General features: G+C 41.3%; 1 protein-coding gene across 1 annotated transcript in view; it reads left to right on the top strand.

Annotated features, from left to right (window-relative positions):
- LOC120796449 (ankyrin-3-like) overlaps positions 1–20,988 on the top strand; it is a 130,355-nt gene that overhangs the window by 61,235 nt on the left and 48,132 nt on the right. The window contains exons 2-15 of the mRNA XM_040139319.1: positions 4,504–4,605; positions 4,901–4,999; positions 7,342–7,440; positions 8,103–8,201; positions 10,001–10,186; positions 12,524–12,622; positions 14,445–14,543; positions 15,118–15,216; positions 15,823–16,020; positions 16,685–16,783; positions 17,058–17,156; positions 17,259–17,357; positions 17,459–17,656; positions 19,525–19,623. Coding sequence (XP_039995253.1) covers positions 4,504–4,605; positions 4,901–4,999; positions 7,342–7,440; positions 8,103–8,201; positions 10,001–10,186; positions 12,524–12,622; positions 14,445–14,543; positions 15,118–15,216; positions 15,823–16,020; positions 16,685–16,783; positions 17,058–17,156; positions 17,259–17,357; positions 17,459–17,656; positions 19,525–19,623 — 1,674 coding nt within the window. The remainder of the gene's footprint in view (positions 1–4,503; positions 4,606–4,900; positions 5,000–7,341; positions 7,441–8,102; positions 8,202–10,000; positions 10,187–12,523; positions 12,623–14,444; positions 14,544–15,117; positions 15,217–15,822; positions 16,021–16,684; positions 16,784–17,057; positions 17,157–17,258; positions 17,358–17,458; positions 17,657–19,524; positions 19,624–20,988) is intronic.

Here is a 20,988-nt window from a genome sequence, read left to right as displayed (position 1 = left end):
ATAGTATTTCATTGTGATTCAACTTCAGTCAAGCCATAAAAGAAAAAGACAAAATTAGTGTTACAGTGCTCAAAGATTGTCTGTTAAATTAGCCATGCCTATATATCAGCCGATACGAGTTTATTGACGATATATTAGTCATGTGGCAGCGGATAGTAGGAGTAGTAGTGTATGTGGCAGCCAGTAAGTGACAAACCTTTTTTACAGGGTTTGCTTTTTTTTTGATATAGCCGTTTGAGCTTTAATGTGTTGCTCATCTCATACGATTTCGACAATAAGAAATAGGTGCAGGAATCCCACCAAACCTACATTTTACGGCCCTTTAACTGGCAATACATGTGCTTCACTGCTGTGTAGTTTTGCAGTTTTTCCTCTCCCCTTTAAAGTGCGTCTGAAGACACCAGTAAGTTATCAGAGGCCGTTTTTAATTAGAACCGAGCTGGTTAGCCGTCATTTTTACAGCAACTTACCCAGAAATTAGCTGCGTTTTTGACTTTGTAAGACTGTAATTAGGAATGACGGTATAATTCAAAGCTTTTCCAGTTATCACTTCTGTGTCAGATTTCTCTCTCTCTCTCTCTCTCTCTCTCATGATCTCCCTTCTATCTAACATTAGATTAATGCTTTCCTTCAGGCTTAACCTAGTCTTTAATGGCCCCATTTTCTTTTAACCTCTGATCTGTGGAGGCTTAATGATATTTCTCTTACTAATCTCTTGCCCCGTCCCCTGTAATGCTTCATTCACAAAGACTTCAAGGTCCCTAATGTTGGACGTAGATGGGATGTGGATGGAAGGTTGGACATGTTGGTCACTGGTTTTCACCTCAGGCATTAAGGGATAAACTGCTGTGAGCAATGAATAGTGACTTATGGAGGAAGACTACTTAATCAGTTGGCACTTCAGCTTGGGCAGATGCAGAAGTAAAAGCAAAGAGCACTGCATGATATTTAAAAGATTATTGGAAAATGGTAGCCTTTGAAAAAACTACAAAAAAAATACTCTTAGACCCCTGTATTTTTAGAGATGTACTATATCTTTATTTATCGAAAGTGAGAGCATGTATGTTTGTAGGGATTTCTGTACGTTTTTTAATATTTGGTTGTTGCGTTATATACTACCACACCTGCCAGTACAAACCAACCAGCTTTCTTCTATTGAATATCTGCAGTGAATGGGCGGCTGTGGCTCAGGAGCTAGAGAGGGTCGTCCACTCACCGGGAGGTCCGGGGTTCTGTCCCCGGCTCCTCCAGTCCGCATGTCGAAGTGTCCCCTGCTGTATCATCGTCGTGTGACTGTGTGTGTATAGAGAGCGCTGTATGTGTGTGTGAAGGTGAATGTGTGTGCAGTCCATTTACCAATTACCGATGATTACAAAAAAGAGTACAAGATTACGGTATTGATATCATGTTTGACTTACATGATATTCAATGGTGTGAATCACTGAGTGGTTGTAATGGTTGCTGCCTGTCCACAGCAGTGGGACCCGTGTATTTTCATGTCAGAGGTTTTAGAGTGGTCAAACATTTAGTGACACTCAATAAAAGCCCGAGAGTCATGGGTCGCACAGTCATGCTGTAGGCAGCATGGCACACACTCCCATGTCGGTTATGTAAGATACAGGACAACTGTTGGGATGTGCAGGCATGCACAGACACACACACACACACACACACACACACACTGCACAGATATTATATTGTGTGGATATAATTTGACTTGAATAATTGATAATGAAGCTGGGACCGATGGTGAAATGTTAAGATCATCTTGAAGTTGGACTTGAGCATAAAATGAGCATGAAATGGCTTTCGGTCATAGTGCACATTTAAAAACAATGACTGTTGACCCAAGTCCTCTACCAAGGAAGTAAAAATACAATAAGATAAATACAAGAAAAAATACTGAAGAAATAAACAAAGATAGGTAAAGGTAAATACAAAAATTTCAAATGCACATGAAGAAAAAAAGAAATCCAGCACCACTGTTAGAGTTCTGCTGAATTAAGTCTTTTACAGTCGATATATTGAAAACCACGTGAGACTAAATATAACAATTATAAAGTATGACTGGACTTGTTTAAATAGATCTTTATTTTATGAAGAAGTTTTAAAAAAGAGACATTTTTGAAGAGAAGCAGCGCATTTTTGTTTACTGACTGATTTTTCAACTTAAAAAGAAAACTGCCATGGCAAACAGTATTAGTATAACACCAGATGGAGAAAAACAAGAAGTTGTAAAATATACAAGTTAATGTAAGCATTTAAAGAAGTGTATGAAATTTCTTTGGGGCAAATGACCCCATGGTCTTGCTCAGTTTAGACTCCCCTCTTGCTAGCTTGCTTTATCATCACAAAGACACTGTTTTCATTCCTGCAGGGCACCACTTGTAAACTTTACTCACTATGAATCATGTTGATAGCATACAACATGTAGACATTAAACTTAGCAGACAGAGGAAGTCTCATAGAAGTAGTGCTGGGAGTTTACTTCCGTGGCAGTGTTGAGGTGGGACACTGTGCTGACAGAGAACTGGTGGAGAGTGCTCGCTGGCCGGCCTCAGACTGGATGGGGGCCAAAACGTTTCCAGCAGATCATCGTGAAGGACGATGACTCTTTGTGTCCATGTCCATGAGTAACAAGTAGAAGACCTCGGTCTAAGATTATAGAGGTCTTTGTTAGCCCTATTATTCTGAATTGTGATATAGAATTAAATCATATTTAGATGATGAATTGTGTTGTTAAATTAGCTGTGATTGTGATTTACTGGTGTGTTTTTGAAATGGCATCGTCCCTTGATCTGTCTAATTAAGGTGCTGTTCATTGCCACAGACGTCCAGAATAATAGAAATATAACACAATCTAGTGCACAGGCAACGAAGTCCTGATGCAGAGTGTCCATTTGACCCATGGCTCATGTTTGTTGCTCAGTGATCATGCCGGTTCGGGCCCTCTGCAAGTCTTTCCATTGTGACTTTTCTCAAGGCCACAGGGACAGAAATATCATCAGTGGTCATTAGTGGACAAGCAGTCCTCTGGGAGTTGGGGTAAGGAAAAGGGAAAGGGACTTTTCTAGATTTCTAGGCTGATTGGCTGCAGAGATATGAGCTTTAGCTTAATTGTCTCTTGTAATCAGGAAATCCCTTGGTTGTTAGTTAATATCACTTCATCTGCCATTATTTTGTTTGTCTATATATGCATGCATGAGCACGCGCAGACAAATATTTTCCTCTCACAGTTTTATACAGCCTATCAGTGGAACGATCTGATGCTGGATGTCTTGTTCACTCACATTTTGGCTTTGTGTCAGATCCCTCCATGTTCCTCAGAGTTATTTCTGGAAAAGCATAGCCCAGGGGGAGGTGGAGAGCACAATGTTGGATAACTGCTCATATCGTTTGGCCCTGCTGAGTTTATCCTAAGTGTCTCTGGACACATGGCTAAATTTAGCAGGTCTGGGCTTTTGATAATTCAGGGGAATTTGGTTTTTTGAGCCGCTATTATGAAGCGGTATTTCACAGCTTCTCTCCCTCCTGCTCTCAAGAGCTCCAGTGCTGAATTTTGCAAAATGCTCTTAGTAAGGCTGTTGCGAAAAAAAGGAAGACAAAATGTGCAGAGTTTGCTCTGTGTCATTTCATGTCAAACCCAATGTCCTTGGAACTAACATGAACACAGAAAAGAAACACAACCTCCCTCTCTTCTTCTCTCTTTTTTAGCTTTTTCCATCTCTTTTTCTTTGTCTACTCTCATCCTTCTTTCGATCGCTCCCCCTCCCTTTCTCTTCCTCTCACACACATACACATACACACCACATTTGTTATAGGGGCAAACATGCTTGCCTCATCATTTTATTTTGGTGTGCAAAGCCCTGTTTCTGGAGTGAAATACAGGACAGCCAAGCAGAATGGAAGATACTCTGCTTCTTGTAGCCCAGCGACATAGACTCACAACTGCTTTTACTGGTGGATTCAGAAGAGATTGCTGTGCTAAAGAGGGGGTCTCTCTGGAAGCTGTAAGGACCACCCGTTCACTGAACTTCCTACCTTTGGGAATCAGAGACATTGGGATTTAACAAAGCTGAAATAACAGTGCGGCAGGATCTGACGGATGACGGAGGATGACTTGAACTGATGGGACGATATGCTGTGCCTCTGGTGGCTTTCCCATGGATTTACTTTTTGAGATGTGTGCATCTTAGCGGACTTATAGATGGATTTTAATAGGACAATAGACCCACTGTATGTTTGGATATTGGCCTTGTTTTTCCCCTGTTAAGATGTTTTTTGGATCTCTGAGAAATTATGACAGATTTCTACCTGGTACTGTAAAAAATTTTGGCATTTGTATGTGCTTTTGTTCTCCTTTGTGAATAATTGTAACAGTGTGTTAATTTGATGCAGCTAAGCATGTGGCCAGTGTCTGACCTGACACTCACCTCCTGTCTCTTTCTCTCTCTCTCTCTCTTGTCTGCTCCTCTTTTTCTCTCTTTGTTTTCTCCTCTCCAGTCTGACAGTAATGCCAGTTACCTGCGAGCTGCCCGGGCAGGGAACCTTGAAAAGGTCCTTGACTACCTCAAGTCTGGGGTTGAAATTAACATTTGCAATCAGGTACGTTTTCTGAGACTATTATTGAGAAACTAAAATGTTGGTGTGAACGTTTGTCCTCCGTGGGGTTAAAGAAGAGTATTGAGTTATTCTTTTCAGCACACATAAACATGCTTATACCATACTGCTGCATCAGCTAAATTTCAAATTAAGAGCTCAAGGGCTCGTCTCTAACTGAACAAGCGGGACTGAAATATTTTAAAATATTTTAGGATTTTAACCCATCCATTAAAAACAAATGAAAGATTATGACATAGTATATTTTAGTGCATGAGCTCCTCTAAATGTTTTTTTTCAGAATGGTCTGAACGCTCTTCATCTAGCCTCCAAGGAGGGGCATGTAGAGGTTGTTGCTGAGCTGCTGAAGCTTGGAGCCACTGTGGATGCAGCCACAAAGGTAAAGCCCACCCTGTAACTAATTGCAGCTCAGCCGATGTTATGGAGGACTATAGTAGGATCCAGCATAAAAAAAAATGGCTGCAGTGTGGGATTTAACAGCATGCTGTTACAGTTATGAGTAAGGCAAGTGTGCAGCCTTCGTTAGGGTTTTATATTGGATCAATATTTAATGATCCCTAGGGGGATCCCCGCTGGAAATAGTGACAGAATTAAGGAAGAACAACTTAAATATATGTCAGAATGAAGCAAAAGGGGTACAGCATAAGGTCAGGAGTAGAATGTTTTAATTTGAATTGTATGTGATTAAAAAAACAAGGTAGGCAAAAGCAGCAGCAGCAGTAGTGTTGGAAATTAATGTACTGTACAATATATCATATCATATGGTAATAATACATAAGGGGAGGGTCTCCTCCTTTGAAGCATCTTTGCTCTGTTGCAGAGCATCAGAGGGGAGGTCCATTGAAAACATTATACAGATTTTCGCCCTGAAGGCTTTCATTCGCATTTAGTCGTCTCTTCCAGCTTCTCTGCCACAGGCCATATGCCTAGTGCTGATATAAACACAGGACACAATGAAATATTCAAGATCCAGGAGAAAATTTCCCCAATTAAAGCCTCCCTCTATTGTGACCCCGAGGATGCTGTGGGATTAGTTTGAGTTCTTGTGAATCCAATTCCTGCACCCTAATGCCTATCAATTTGTATTTTATGGAGTCAGGGAGGCAGTGCTACTGAGGATACACAGATTTAGTAACAGAGTGTTTCATTTAGGCTGTGGGGGTGTTTGATGCTTAAGTTAATTTTGTATCGGCCCCTCTAATGTTGCGCTGCGCTCGTTGTGGGAGAATTAAACAGGAGGCCTTCTCCTTGGTTCATTAGCCCCTTAGCAGCCCTATAACAAATGCTACCCTTGTGAAGCTTAAAATATTGAGACTGTCAGATTGATGTTGATTTACCTCTGTTCTAATTTCCTGGGCTGTAGTTTGTGGTCTTTTACTGTACTGCCTTAGATTTGTGAAGCCTTTACCGTTCAGTCTGAGACAGTCAGAGAAAGATGGTTCAACCAAGATGTTTAGTCTCTAGTGGTGTCGTTGTACTGGACTGCAATCACAGCTAATGGTGCGACCCTATCTCCTAGAAATTACTTTTATATATGACAGATTGGTTTTGCCAGGATATGTTTTAGGGGAATGGAAATGGAAATGGAAATGGAAATGGAAATGTTTTTCCAGTGAAGGAATTGCTACAGTTTTGTTCCACAAGCAGGTCGTAGGGAAGTTATTAGTGTGAATGATGGGTTAGGAAACGCAGATGCTGGTTTTAAATATATGTTAATTAACTATGTTGTACCTTGTGCTTCAAATTGCCACTGAGTAACAATATTAAACCAAGACCATGTTCTTTCCCTAACTTTAACCGAGTGCTTTCAGTACCTAAATATAACCATTTAAAACTTTAATCATGCTGTAGTTGCTTTGAGTAGATATGGTTTTACAAGAGGGGATTTTGTTGGGAAAACAATGAAATAGCACTTTGCAAATTAAAATGTGGATTATCGTGGTGGGTATTCAGAAGTTGAACGGTGCAAAAGAAAGCATCTCTACATCATTACTCTTGCCAGTCCATCCAAAAATTACAAAAGTGTAGGCTGTAAGTCTGTAACATCTGGCATAATCTCTGTGATAGCCTGTCAACCATGATAAAGTAACAGTATTTCAATTTATCATTCAGATTCTAAACCAGTAGTAGAATTGATACTGTTTTGTGCTCCAGAAAAAGCCTTTAGGCTCAGCAAAGCAAACAAGCTCTTGTCTTTGGCTACATTATATACTATACCAAACAGTCAATGTCTGTCTCTTTATTAATCTGCCACAGCTTCAGCAGACGTAGCTATCTGTCATATACAGTACATGTGACAGATGATCACTATTGTGCAACAGCGCTTGTTGCACATAAAAGAGGCCGGTATCACACGGCCAGGAGACGGGCTGGGGGGTTGACCCTGCCTTCACAAGGACCTTTACAGGTTCATAAAAAGCCTCCTGTTATCCTGCCTTTATTTATGGCAGAGGCTCAGGGGAGCTCACGTATGTGTGGGACGTGGGGCATCGGAAGTGACACATTGTTGGCAGTGCAGGCAGGGGGATGCCAGAGCTGGAACACGAGCGGTACAAAAGCGTGGTTGGTGTGATGGGATTCACGGGGGCGCATGGATCCTGACTTGGATACATACAGACTATAGTGACAAGCAGTCACACACACACGCACACAAAAGCAGTACGGTGGGACAGGTGGGGCAGAGCTTAACACACATTCCTGTGGTTGGTCCATGTAATCCAGAAAGGAAACACCGCCCTGCACATAGCCTCGCTGGCTGGCCAAACGGAAGTCGTCAAAGAGCTGGTCACTAATGGAGCCAATGTCAACGCACAATCTCAGGTGGGTTGTACTCAACATGCATACTCACACGTATATGCGTACAATGTCAAAATGACTGTAAGGTCCTTTTGGTCTGCGCTGAGGACCTGAAACAAGTTAAACGCAATTTAACTGCTGTGATGCTCACACTTGTTTGGATGATACCGTATCATGAAGTTGATGACACAGAGGGAATCACTTGGTGCAAAGATCCTCACTGACAGAAGCTGGCATCCCGCCAACTAGGCTTCTGCCTCTCAAGGAAACTCCTGTCCTTGCATGTTACATTTAACTCTATCAGATCAAGGCGAGAGGAAATATTTCCAGCACCTTCTTTCTCTCTGGTCTTATCAAACCCTGAAACATCAATGTCAATAAGATTTTTCTGTCTGGGTATCTATCATTCTAAAGATTCTCACTTACATTGATATCATTTGATGGTATAAGTGTCATCATTTAAAGCATATTGGGACTTTTTACATTTCATTGTTTTATGATGCGGTTTATATACAAAACAGAGGAAAAGCCTGCACTGTTAAGATAATGAAAAACACATCCGTAATCAAAACTAAAAGAACTGACTACAAGGAAATATCTATCCATTTATTGTGTAAGTGTCAGCAAAGTTGTTTTAACATGTCCATAAATGTGCATGTATGTGTTTTGGTCCATGCTGTGTGCAGAATGGCTTCACTCCTCTGTACATGGCAGCCCAGGAGAATCACCTGGAGGTGGTACGGTTCCTTCTGGAGAACAGTGCCAGCCAGAGTATGGCCACTGAGGTACTGTACATGTGTGTCTGTGTGTGTTTTTTTTATTGTTTGTGTGTGTGTGCCGGTCCTGTGTCCACCTCTCTATAGTCATACCGTTACATGGCCATGCTTTTTCTCTGCCTCAGTCATGTGTGGTCTCTACTAACCACCTTCATCTCCTCTCCTCCTCTGATTCCTTCCCTTCTTCCTTCTGCCATCCTGATGCTGCTCACTCTGCATCCGCCTGTGTCTCTGTCTGTATCTTGATCTCTCTGTCCTTTCTTTACTTCCTGTCTTTTTCTCATCCTTTCTGTCTCACATTCTTGCTCTGTCTACCTCTCTGTCTTTTCAACCCCCTCCTCTGCATGCTCCTTCTCTGTCTTCCTTCCTCCCTCTTTCATAAGGGACTAGGCAGAGCTTAATTGATTGGTAGTGTATGGTGGTGGAGGCAGGGTGACCTTGAGTAGGTCACGCATGAAGTCCGCTCCGCTTGCTGCGTCTCCTCCGCGGCTGCTGCTGCTGTTAATGCTCTGATTTACGTTGCTCAGCCTGTGGAACCCATACACATACACACACGCGCGCACACACACACACACACACACACACACACACACACACACACACACACACACACACACACACACACACACAATTACCAGTCCCCACACGTATACACACACAAGCACATGCACATATGGAGACAAACAGCTGATGGGGCTAATGCCTAAGCCAGTCTACAGTCCACTGGTTTACATCCATAGGCCACATGGTAGAACAGAGGAGGCCCTTCAGGACATGCATACACATACATATAGAATATGTTTGCACATATGAACATGTGCACACACACGGACACAGATTTGCACATAGCTCTAGTACTCATGTGAACATGATATGTGAACGCAAGCACATGTGCATGTATACTCCTGCTCACACACATATTCAGATATACTGTATGCAGAGGAGCAAGCTTTCAGCTGAATTATGCACCATAAGGGTAATGTGTGTGGGAGATAAATGGGAAACTGTTCCATCAAATCCTCTCATTGTGTAACTTACATTAGTGTCCTTTGTGGAGAGGAGGCTTGGGAATCTACATCTGTTCTAAACATGGGGTTTTAAGTCATGATTTAATATCTTCAACACTACAAGTAGGCTAAACTCCTAATATGTCTTAAGGTTGAACTCCAAAGTTTTCTATCTTGATTTTTTCTGTCTATCTAGATGATTCTTTTTCTGCAGAGCTCCCAAAGAATTATGTGAAACTGAGAGAAGAGATTTGATAATAGTGACATAAATATAAAAAAATGTCACCCGTAGTTACAATCATCAGGTAATCTCTGACTTGTAAAAATAATATTGTAAGAATAAAACAAAGTGTTTGCAGTTTGACTTGTGGGAGAATTATGAAACATATTTCTGTTATCCATATGTTTCCCATCAGTTTAGTTTTTTGTGACATTTTCTTGATATTTATGCATAACGAAAACAAATTTTATCCAGTTCTCCTACCAAGGTACTCCTTGTACACTATAAACAGGCTTAGTCCCTTTAAAGAAAAGGAAAAGCCTGAAATCATTGGATCATTAATAACACCTACATTGTGCCTTTTAAACTTCTATAGGATTCAGACGTCTTGCATTGCATTCCTCTATACCTGCACGCAAACCATAATTCAACCAAATGTAATACTGGGGCACCATCTCCCCATAACCTGAGCTTAGCCTCATCCATCCAGTCACACCTTCCATCCCATATCAGTTCCATCACGAGGGATGCACTGCAGCGCCCATCCAGCGTCAATGACTCGTCTCTCCCCTCGTATACAGGATGGCTTCACCCCTCTGGCGGTGGCCCTCCAGCAGGGCCATGACCAGGTGGTCTCCCTGCTACTGGAGAACGATACCAAGGGCAAGGTACGCCTGCCTGCCCTGCACATCGCCGCCCGCAAGGATGACACCAAGGCCGCGGCCCTGCTCCTACAGAACGACCACAACGCGGATGTTGAGTCTAAGGTGAGTGACGACCTTGATGTCTGTCTCTCGCTTTGTATTTTTATCTCTTTGAGTCAATGATTGTTTAATTGTTCCTTTGATTTTTGATGCGTTTGGTTTTCTTTGTCAGTTTTTGTTTCTTGCTGCATTTTTCTCTCTTTTCTTGGTTGAATTTGTTTTTGATGCTCTTTTTGGCAGAAAGGGGAAAGAAGCAAAAGTACATTTTGTTTGTTTTTGTGTGAGTTTGTATATATTTAAACAGATCATTGAACAGGACAATAATTACATTATGCTTGTAAAAGTTTGTATGGAGGACACAGGAATTTGTGAATGTACCGTATGATCATGCTAGAAGAGGATTTTAAGTTTGAGAATATCTTTCTCAAATAATCTTAAGTAACAACAGTGACTTTATGTCCAGAAGTTTTTTCTCCATAAATTATTTTGTAACGAGCTCCTTCTCCCCATCTCTGCTCCTCCACTTCATGTCAGTGGAGGCCCTTCTCTGTTTTTTGCTCACTAACTGCCCATTCTCTCCTCTCTTGGCTGACTTTGTAGATGATGGTGAATAGAACAACAGAGGTACACCTCTACTCTGTACATTACGTAGTCTATCCATCGCAGCTCATATAAACTGAAAAAAAAAAAATCACTTAAGTGCTCCTGACTTGATGCAGTAGTGTTCCTGCAGCCCTTTGTCACTTCCCCGTTACCATTTTAACTCAGTTTCGTCTTCCTCCTCTTCATCGCTTCATTCATGTAGCGTATATCTCTAGTCATAGAGAAAGTCAGAGTAGTGCATGTTTCACTAATACTGACTTAGTTAATCCTGAAGCTGGAGGCTTGGGTATCAAGGTTCTCCTTGATTCTAATGGTTTCATGGTGTCCAAAGCTTAAGCTTTGGCTGCTATTTTTGGCAAATTCTTTGTGATTATTGACAAAATGTTGTCCCGTTGTGTCCTGATGCAGTCTGTCCATGAAACTGATTAACATGATAACCAGTGTTAGCATGGAATGTGGTTATCATTCATTGAAAAGCAGCGGTTTGTCCATTTCCTGCATGGCAACCAAATCCCCATTAAGCTGAAAAGGAACCTAACCTTCTAGACAGACAGCTAATATAATCAGTTTACTAGTTTACCCTTTATTGACTTTTAGTACTTTTAATCCTCAACCCTCGCACCTAAAGCATTTTGCATGGGACCGAAGCAACAAGTTTTCTCGACACTGCTTCTATGGTAAAAAGGAGCCCTTCGTCTCATCAAAGGTGCCCACTTTCTGGGTGTGCCTGTTTTGGCTGGCATTGTTTCTGGCTTTGGCGGGCTGGCCAGCTATCTGGTATGACTCATCCAAAAATGGCCTTGTTGATCTGAGGCTTGTGCATTGTGGTAAACAAATTTGCATACTACTCCAATGGAAGATGGGAAAAAAGTTGCTGCAGATTTTTTATAAAAAGCACACAAGATTACCTACTGTATTTCCTCAGATTGACTTAAAAAAGGCAGATTTTTGTGGTTCTTTTTTCATTTTTGGTTACCTTACTTTTCTAATATGATTGTGAAGTGTAAAAATATCTTTTGAAATTGTTCCTAGTTGTAGTGTTTTTGGTTTGGGACACCAGATGTCAGCAGATGCATGGATACACAAGTCTGAGATACCTTCTTCCCACTTGATTATTGGTTATTTGAAATTGGGATTCCAGTGATTAGATAGCTTAATGTGAGATTCCCTCACTCATTGGACAGATTGTTTCCCGTGTCCTATTGTCGCTTTGACAGCTGTTACTCACTAAGCCAGGGGTTTTACCAGGAAATGGCTCCCATTTAAGATGATACAAATGGACATTAAGGTTCATTAGCAGGGCAGTTTTTGCACAATGAAAGTATCAGGATGCTGTAAGTGAGATTCATAGTAATTACCTCTAAATAACATGTCAAAATAGAATTGTCTATTACACTCAGGCCTACATAATCCAAGTGTACTTTACCCAGTGTGTTAGTGTAATGATGAGTTATATTTCAGTACCATGAAAGTCAATAGAAGCCCACATGGTATACTGAATTTAAAACCCCTCTAGATGTCAGCATACCATAGTCCCATGTTTGATGCTTCAATAAAAGGACTTTTTCTGCCACTGTGAGAAAAGTCAGGTGTTAGTGTAACAGTGTATAGTAGAATGTGTCCCTTGTCTGATGGAGTGTGATTGTATGTCGACCATAGGCTTTTGTAGACTGCTATAAATGCTCAAGGCCTCTACTGTATTGTACATGAGTGGTGTGTTGTCATGGTTTGTAATGTAATGTGTGTGCTTGTCTTTTTGCATGTGTGTGTGTTGTACGGCTTTCTTCAACCCCTCAGAGTGGTTTCACCCCCCTCCACATCGCGGCTCACTATGGCAACATTAACGTGGCCACGCTTCTGCTGAACCGAGGGGCCGCTGTGGACTTCATGGCTCGGGTGAGTTTATTCTGTCCTCTGCTGTTTGGGAGGGGTACTACCAAGATTCACAGCAGCAGCAAGATTTATTTTTAAGCAGTCGCCAAAGGCGTATAGGCCTTTTTCACGGAAAACGTTTTGACTTGTCATAGTAAGAAAAGCACAGGTGTTACTGATAACATTAACAATGTCTCCGTTTTATTCAAAGGTTGCAGTAAGCCGTGACAGTGAAGCACTATGCACAATACCAGGTCCAGTGGAATTCAGCTACCCCTCATTTTATTATTTACACCTGTGCTTTTCCTACTGTGACACGTCACAATGTCTTCTGTGAAAGAGGCCAACTGTATTCATTGCACTCCTTCATTATAGGCCCATCGCAAACCAAACCCATGTACGAATGCTAAGTCACTCTACAGTTTGTATTTACTATGAGCCCTTCAGGGTAAGAGCATCAACTGAAGACGCGAATGTAAAATGTTGGATGTGTGCATCACTATCATTTACTGGACTTGACATTTGGAGGTGAAGGCATCTGCTGCTGCTACGAGACAGGAAAAACAATGTGAAACCAGAACCCCCCACATGAACTGTAATGCGCTGCTCTCTCTCTCTCTCTCTCTCTCTCTCTCTGTCTCTCTCTCTCTCTCTGTCTCTCTCTGTTTTGACATCTGTCGGGACTTTTCACCATTAACAAATAAAAGATAGTGGGGACACTGTAAAGAATCAAAATTAAAACATGTTGCACAACTCTTCTCAATACATTATACAGTTTAAAAAAGAGAATCCAGTTGCAGCATATTTCATAAAAATAAGTCATTCGGTCTCTTACCTTATACATGTAGGAACTGAGAAGGCATCTCTGTCGATGACAGAGGGAGATTTAGAGATTTTGCTCGTTAAGAGGGGAGCTTTCTGGATTTTTGAATTGCATAATTTAAGATCCATAGGGTTAAATGAGGACCTAGAACGGCACTGGATTATATTTCTTCTCAAAGAACAGGGTCTTTTTGAGAAAAATAGGATATTTTATTAAATGGTGGATGTGTTAATTCAACCTCAGACTGACTTTGAAATTAGTTAAGGATATTCATAAATATGAATGCATGGAAGAGATTTTAATACAATGTATTTTTGATTTCCCAGTGCCCACTTAAAATAATAATGAATGATAAATCCCCTACTGTCCATTGAATAAAGCATTAATAAAGCATACACAGCAGTATAAATGTTACATGAGCTGTGTTATTAGCTCCTCAGTGTTCATAACACAGTGGGTGCATCTCTTTACCTTTTCTTATTATTTTAAGAAGTACTTTGATATAATGAAACACACAAGTGGAGTATGATTAGTATTTATTTACATTGTGGTCTAGAGCGGGTGCCAGTTAAAATTAAAAATTACATTTAAAAATGTGTTTTTTGCCACATTAGATAGTAGTTAACCAGAGTCAACAGTAGTCTGTAATTATATCAGCTAGTTTGTTCAGGACTGTTGGTTTTTGTGCTGTTTTTTGGCACTGATTACTAGTTGGGTCCAGAAATATGCTTCAGCTGTGGAGCTGTTTCACAACTCTGTGCTTGATAATGAAAGACTATGTACCCTGAAAAAGGGGAGTGTAAGTTTTATATTAGAGCTGACCAACTAGAAATAAAAGCGCTGCAATCTATTTAGAGTCCAAGTCCAAGATTGCATGTGTTCTATTATAGCTAATGAATTAATTCAGTTGAGTCATAGACTTTTTAAATGGACATGCATAATGTTAGCTTTTGTGTAGATAATAAACCATTACATCTGATTTGACAGCTGACTCATAACACCTATTTCTTCTTTTTTGTTTAGAATGACATCACACCACTTCATGTGGCAGCAAAAAGAGGCAACAGCAACATGGTCAAGCTGCTCCTGGACAGAGGGTCTAAAATCGATGCCAAGACCAAGGTGAGACCAGGGACCCGATTCTCTGAAGAAAACTATAAGACATTTAGAAATTAAGCACATGAGGCTGAATGATATGGCTTTTTGCTTAATTTTAATTTTATCAATTTTATGTCTTCCCTACATATGTGAAAATGGTACCTATTCCCCACTATGCATATGTGTCATGATCAGTAAAATGTAAAGTTTGCGGTAAGGAAATTTCATAAAACTCCATAAATCTGTGGCGTTTGTTGCTGTTTCTTCATCCAGATTTGACTCTTTTCACACGTGCAGTGTGAAGTTTATCAGTCACTACGTCAGTTTTGTAAGAGCCGTAATTATGTTTTTTCATTCAGTGACTTACTAATTGTGGAGCCAAATTCTTACCCTTACTTACTATTTCCACTACGGAACAAGTCATCCAATGAAAAGTTTCAAAAACCATTTCAAATGTATGATGAATATAACTCATTTTGATTGAACCACCTAACCATATGTAGCAATGCTGCAAACCACACTATTTGTAATTTGTGTTACAAGGATTTTTAATTTCCTGTGATTTATCTACTCCTTTGCTCTCTATCTTCTTTTTCAGGACGGTCTGACACCTCTTCATTGTGGGGCGAGAAGTGGACACGAGCAGGTGGTAGAAATCCTACTAGACCGAGGAGCACCTATCCTGTCCAAGACCAAGGTAGCTACTGGGACAATCAATTCAGGAGACACGGCTTTTTTCAGAATAGGAAAGGAAAGGTCACAAACGCATGTCACATGTTTTTTTTTTCTACTGCCTTTTATAAAACAGAATAGAATAAATCACATTTCACTTGAAACAGAGTACACTTTGTTAATAACACTGTAATACAGTTGTTTTCATAAACTAGATTTGGTAACCACACAGAGTCATTTGAAATCTGTTAACCAATAAGATAGCAGGTCTGTTGTTGTTGCTCTAGTGTTGTCGCATTGTCTCCATAACCTCTGTGCGACCTCTCCAGAACAGCCTGGCTCCGCTGCGTAGCCGTACAGTTTGACCACGCAGGACGACCAGTGTAACAAAATAGACATTGTTGTAATGACCTCGTTATAACAATGCTTCTGTAACCTTCTCAGCAACTTCCTTCACAGTCTTTCTGTGCAGCGCAAGGCCACGCCCTAACTTACTGTGTCTGTCTGTCCATCTGTCTATGTGTCCGTCTGCGTGTGTGTTTGTCTCTCTCTTTCTTTGTCTCGCTCTGTCTGCCTTTCCTCTCTCTCCCCCTTCTCTCTCTCCTTCTTTCCCTCTCTCCCCCCACTATAGAACGGCCTATCGCCGCTCCACATGGCCACACAGGGGGACCACCTGAACTGTGTCCAGCTTCTGCTCCAGCATGACGTGCCGGTGGACGACGTCACCAACGACTACCTAACAGCGCTGCACGTTGCTGCCCACTGTGGCCACTACAAGGTGGCGAAGCTTATCGTGGACAAGAAGGCCAACCCGAATGCCAAGGCCCTGGTAGGGATAAAGGGGTGGCCAGGGTGGGAGGAATACGTGGTCATGTTGGACAAAAGCATCCAGCAAATTCTGGCTTTTGAAGGCAGATAACTGGACTAATAGTCATATGATCAGTCGCTAGTCACCAAAAGATATTTTTATGTTGATGTTGAATAATTCTATGTTTGATCATTTTCTGGATTCAAAAATTCTAAGCGTTCAGTTGCTCTCACAAAATCTGATGCTTGGCAAAACAGAAGGTTCTCTTCATAAAGAATAATGCATTAAATTAATAGAGGCAACGTGCAAAGAAGATGCTATTTTACCATTGCATAGTGTAGTTTTTTTGGTTATGGAGAAACTTGGATTTCATAGGTGGAGCAAAATGGGCCAGCCAATAGGCTATTGCTGCACTGATGTGCTGGTGTGGAAAAGGAGAATGAGTAGTAGTGATAAAACATTGTTACAAAATAAAAAACGGTATCAAAGGGATACAAAAAGGATTTGAAGGAGTAAGAAGAATTTTGAGGGGAAAGTTTCCTCCTCACTCTTGTGGTTTGCAACAGACATTTTCTGTACCACTCATTCATTTCCTGGCAGGTAATTTGCTTCCCCTTCTCAGCCTAATAAAAGCAGCCACACGGGCTTTACACTGAGATTTTTTTCCCTCTCTGTCTGTGAGCAGAACGGTTTCACTCCACTTCACATTGCCTGCAAGAAGAACAGAGTCAAAGTGATGGAGCTGTTGCTTAAACATGGAGCGTCTATCCAGGCTGTCACTGAGGTACTACACCAGACTGGACCCCATTTACTTTATTCCGCTTGACTACCTCTTAAGGACTTGGCACCAGAGGTGGTTTCTTTAAGCAATACTGATTTTTTTGAAGTATCCTGAGCTGTACCATTTAATACACATTCCGGCTCTCCTTTGAATGAGGCCTGTGTTAGTTTGGACTTGATGTAACTTCTACATTAATGCAGAGAGAAAATTCAGCTTTGCTAAGGTTTTGTATTTATTTTAACGTTTCATAGCAATGATCATGTCTGTTTCCCTACAGTCTGGCCTGACACCCATCCATGTGGCAGCCTTCATGGGCCATGAGAACATAGTCCACGCACTGACACACCACGGAGCATCACCCAATACCACCAACGTAGTGAGTTGTGTTTTCAAAGTATATGATTGTGTTCTGAGTTCCACTCTCACACCACTGGATATGAAAAGCTCTCACTGACAACCCTTACTGTGTGTTTTCCAGCGCGGCGAGACAGCTCTCCACATGGCAGCCAGGGCAGGGCAGGCAGACGTAGTCCGATACCTGCTTAAGAACGGAGCCAAGGTGGAGACAAAGTCCAAGGTGAGAACACTGAGCCTCACTATCAGTTACTGTGTCTGGGAGGGGGAAAAAAAAAACAAAAAACAAAACAAACAAAACAAAAAAATCTTCCTTCTCCGCAGGACGACCAGACAGCGTTGCACATCTCCAGTCGGCTGGGGAAGGTCGACATCGTCCAACAGCTGATGCAGTGCGGTGCCTCTGCCAACGCTGCCACCACCTCAGGCTACACCCCCCTTCACCTGGCTGCCCGCGAAGGGCACCAAGATGTTGCTGCCATGCTGCTGGAGAATGGAGCCTCCCTCTCCTCCTCAACTAAGGTAAGTTGGGTTGACGGCCGTATATGAGTGCACGGCGGAATGGAGTTGAATTTTTTTTTTTTTTCTTTTCTCTGACAGCAGAGCACATACGCACAAACACAGACAAGCACATCTGGAGAACCAAGCACTGCAGTACAGATCATGTCCACTTATTTCAGTACCACGTATCTCCACTAGTGGGCACCAGTCCCTTTCCAGTAGCCTCCGAGGTGCTCGCCTTATGTTTATTAGTCAGAGTTTGTTGCTCCTGATAAGGTGTCCTCACAACAAAAGCCACTGTTAAGTTCTGTCATCTAGTGGAGCCACGTCGATTTTACTGTGTCCACATACAGGTCAGTGATAGTATTAGTGCTGGCACAGTAATTTAAGACACTTGCTTTTACTTTAGGAGGGTTCTTTTCATCCATGAAGTCAGATATTGGGTTTTTTTTTCTGACTAATTGCACAGATCAAGGTCAAAAAGAGTCCTAGAGTAGACTTAAGGGAATTGGTTTGTACATGTGCATGATATGTTGCTGGGGGCTGTCTTTTAAGGTGACCTCTGTCAGTAAAACAGATTAATGAGGGGAAAAACCTGTCATGCCATTGCTCTATCTCTCTCTCTCTCCCTCTCTCTCTGTCTCTCTCTGTTTTACTCTTGCTCACACACACACACACACACACACACACACACACACACACACACACACACACACACACACACACACACACACACACACACGGACACACAAGGACACACACGGACACACATGCAGCATCTTCTGGGACATCACCTGAGTCACCTGTTCAAGGAAATTACGTCATACCAACCTGGGAACAGTGGAAATCGGGGATGCGAGCCATGAATTGACCCATTTATGATGTGTATTTAACAGATATATCAATAAATTGCCTTCATTTGAAAACATTTAAAATTAGCTTTTCTATCCAGTAATCTGTTTTTTCTCTAAAATGATAATTTGCTTTATAAACTACCAGAGAACTGACTGTAAACATGTCACGTGTTTCAGAGCATGGAATGAGAATCTGTGGGAGTCCCACGTTCCTCTGGAAAATATGACCTAATGTCTTTAAATATCTTCTCATACACACAGGTTGGAAGCCAAGATTAACATGACCGCATTATACCACAGCCATTTATTGATCTGGAGTGCACGGGGAGTCAGGGGCCTTTGGTTTAGTTTCCCAGGGTATCTTGTGTTCATCCGTTGCTATAACCAAATTAGTCATGCAAAGACAATACTTTGCATGACTAATTATTAATCGGTCATCATGAATTTTAATGAAGTGAATTCAGTGAATTTATGATGGTTGAAAATCAAATTTAATTTAATTCAACCCAACTCAAACTCTTTTAACAACATTGAACTACAACACAAACTTTAGTTTTTCAATGTCTGGAAGATAATGTCATGTGTCAAAGGTCATCCAACATTGTAGTCAACGGAGATGTTGATATTAGGATGAAGAAGTTTTTAATGAACTAAATGGGTTTTGAATAGGTTGATAATTTTTTTTGTTTGAGTAAAAAAAAAAAATCTTTTTACAGTAAAATCATGTTTCAATTGTGCTACAAACACGTTATGTGTTCAAATCTTTCATTTTTTAAAATTGTAAGTAAAAATCCATACTGTGTCTTTGCATTAGTAATTCAAATAAGTTCTTTACAACTATGAGAAAAAGTATGTTGTTATGAAGAGGAGCTTGACCCCAGGCCAGCAAGGGCTGACCTAAAGAATCGCAAATATTCACTTCCTGTTTGAATTCTCCTCTACTCCTCCTCTCTACGCTTTCCACACTCTCTATGTCTCTCACTCTCTGTCCACTGTCATTCATTTTGATGATGTATATTATTTTGTGTTCAACAGAAAGGGTTCAGTCCCCTGCATGTGGCAGCAAAGTATGGCAAGATGGAGGTGGCCAGTCTCCTCCTACAGAAGAGAGCTGCGCCTGATGCTGCTGGAAAGGTGAGATGTCTTAAAAAAGGGGAGAGGCCCCTTTGCACAATGCACTTTAGAGAGTGAATCTTAATCTTGACCAACATATAAGAAAACATCCTTATATGTTGGTCAAGATTAAGATTCACTCCCTAAAGTGTATTGTGCTGCTGGGAAACATGAGCTGTCTGAGGAGGGAGAGGCCTGGCACGAATGTGACTCTATATCTATATTAGATAGGAGATGACACTCACAGAGAAAAATGAAGGCAACATGAGTATAAACTCAGCTTTTTTACAAATCATCGTCACAAGCAACTAGCAGCAAGGTGTGTCAGGATCAGAGCCATGGTTTTCAAATAATCTTTAAAAATTCCTGTGATCATAAAAGAGAAGCACTGGGAAAAGTATTAAATACACCCAATAGGATTATTAGCATCTGTATGAAGAATTAAGAATTTATATATACGCAGTGGTCGAGTTATCCTGATGCTTTGTGAAGATTTTTAATTGTGGATTAGCCAGTCAACTTTTCTGGTGAGATCTGGCCAACAAATGGCCAAAAATCAGGAAGTCGTTTAGATACTGTGTCCATTTATCATTCAGCAAGTCCTTCTGTCGCCTGCCCTTATCCAACCTGTCTCTAAGAGAGTAAACAGAACCCCTTGTTGAGTTGGATTTTCTAAGTTGCAGCAAGGGGTTGGCAGGGGCGGTTGTGAGGAGGAGTGGCAAGTTTAGGAATGATCCCAGGACAACGCAGTCAACAGATGCTTGTCCTGTTGCAAAAGCCTTCCGGGCAGATTTGCTTTCATTGCCCCGATGACACGCACCCATTCCACATCCACATGCAAACGCATTTGTAAACAGATGCGCACACACACACACACACACACACACACACACACACACATATTGACACACTCACTTAGCACAGGCCTACTGGCAGTGATTATAAAGTTAGCTAGTTTTTCTGTGTGCCTGTGCCACCATCTGAGAGCATTTAACATAATGGCAGTCAGGTATGATAATGAAGCTTCCACACTGTGTCTGCGTCTAAACCCAAAGCAAATTCAGGCTTTTATTGCAGTTTAATGACACTAGCTTTCTTTAGAGATGAGAGGAAAAACAAGAGACAAAGACGATTATTTGGTTTTCGCACATTTTGACCAAAATACATTTCGGCCCAAAATATGATAGTTGTAACTACACATTGTAACAGCTCATCAGATTATCACGATGGACACATTTTTCATTTCAAGTGTTTGTTGAATAAGTGGGACATTCCAGTGGCTCAGTTAGCATCCTGGTGACTCAGTCCCGGTTGCTGAGTGGGTTATAAGTTGTGTATTGTGTGCATGGAATACTTTGGCTGTAGCTCAGAAGCATCGGGTACCAT

Source organism: Xiphias gladius, chromosome 11, assembly GCF_016859285.1.
Source record: "Xiphias gladius isolate SHS-SW01 ecotype Sanya breed wild chromosome 11, ASM1685928v1, whole genome shotgun sequence".
Taxonomy (NCBI): Eukaryota; Metazoa; Chordata; class Actinopteri; order Istiophoriformes; family Xiphiidae; genus Xiphias; species Xiphias gladius.
This window is presented reverse-complemented; position numbering and strand designations above follow the sequence as displayed.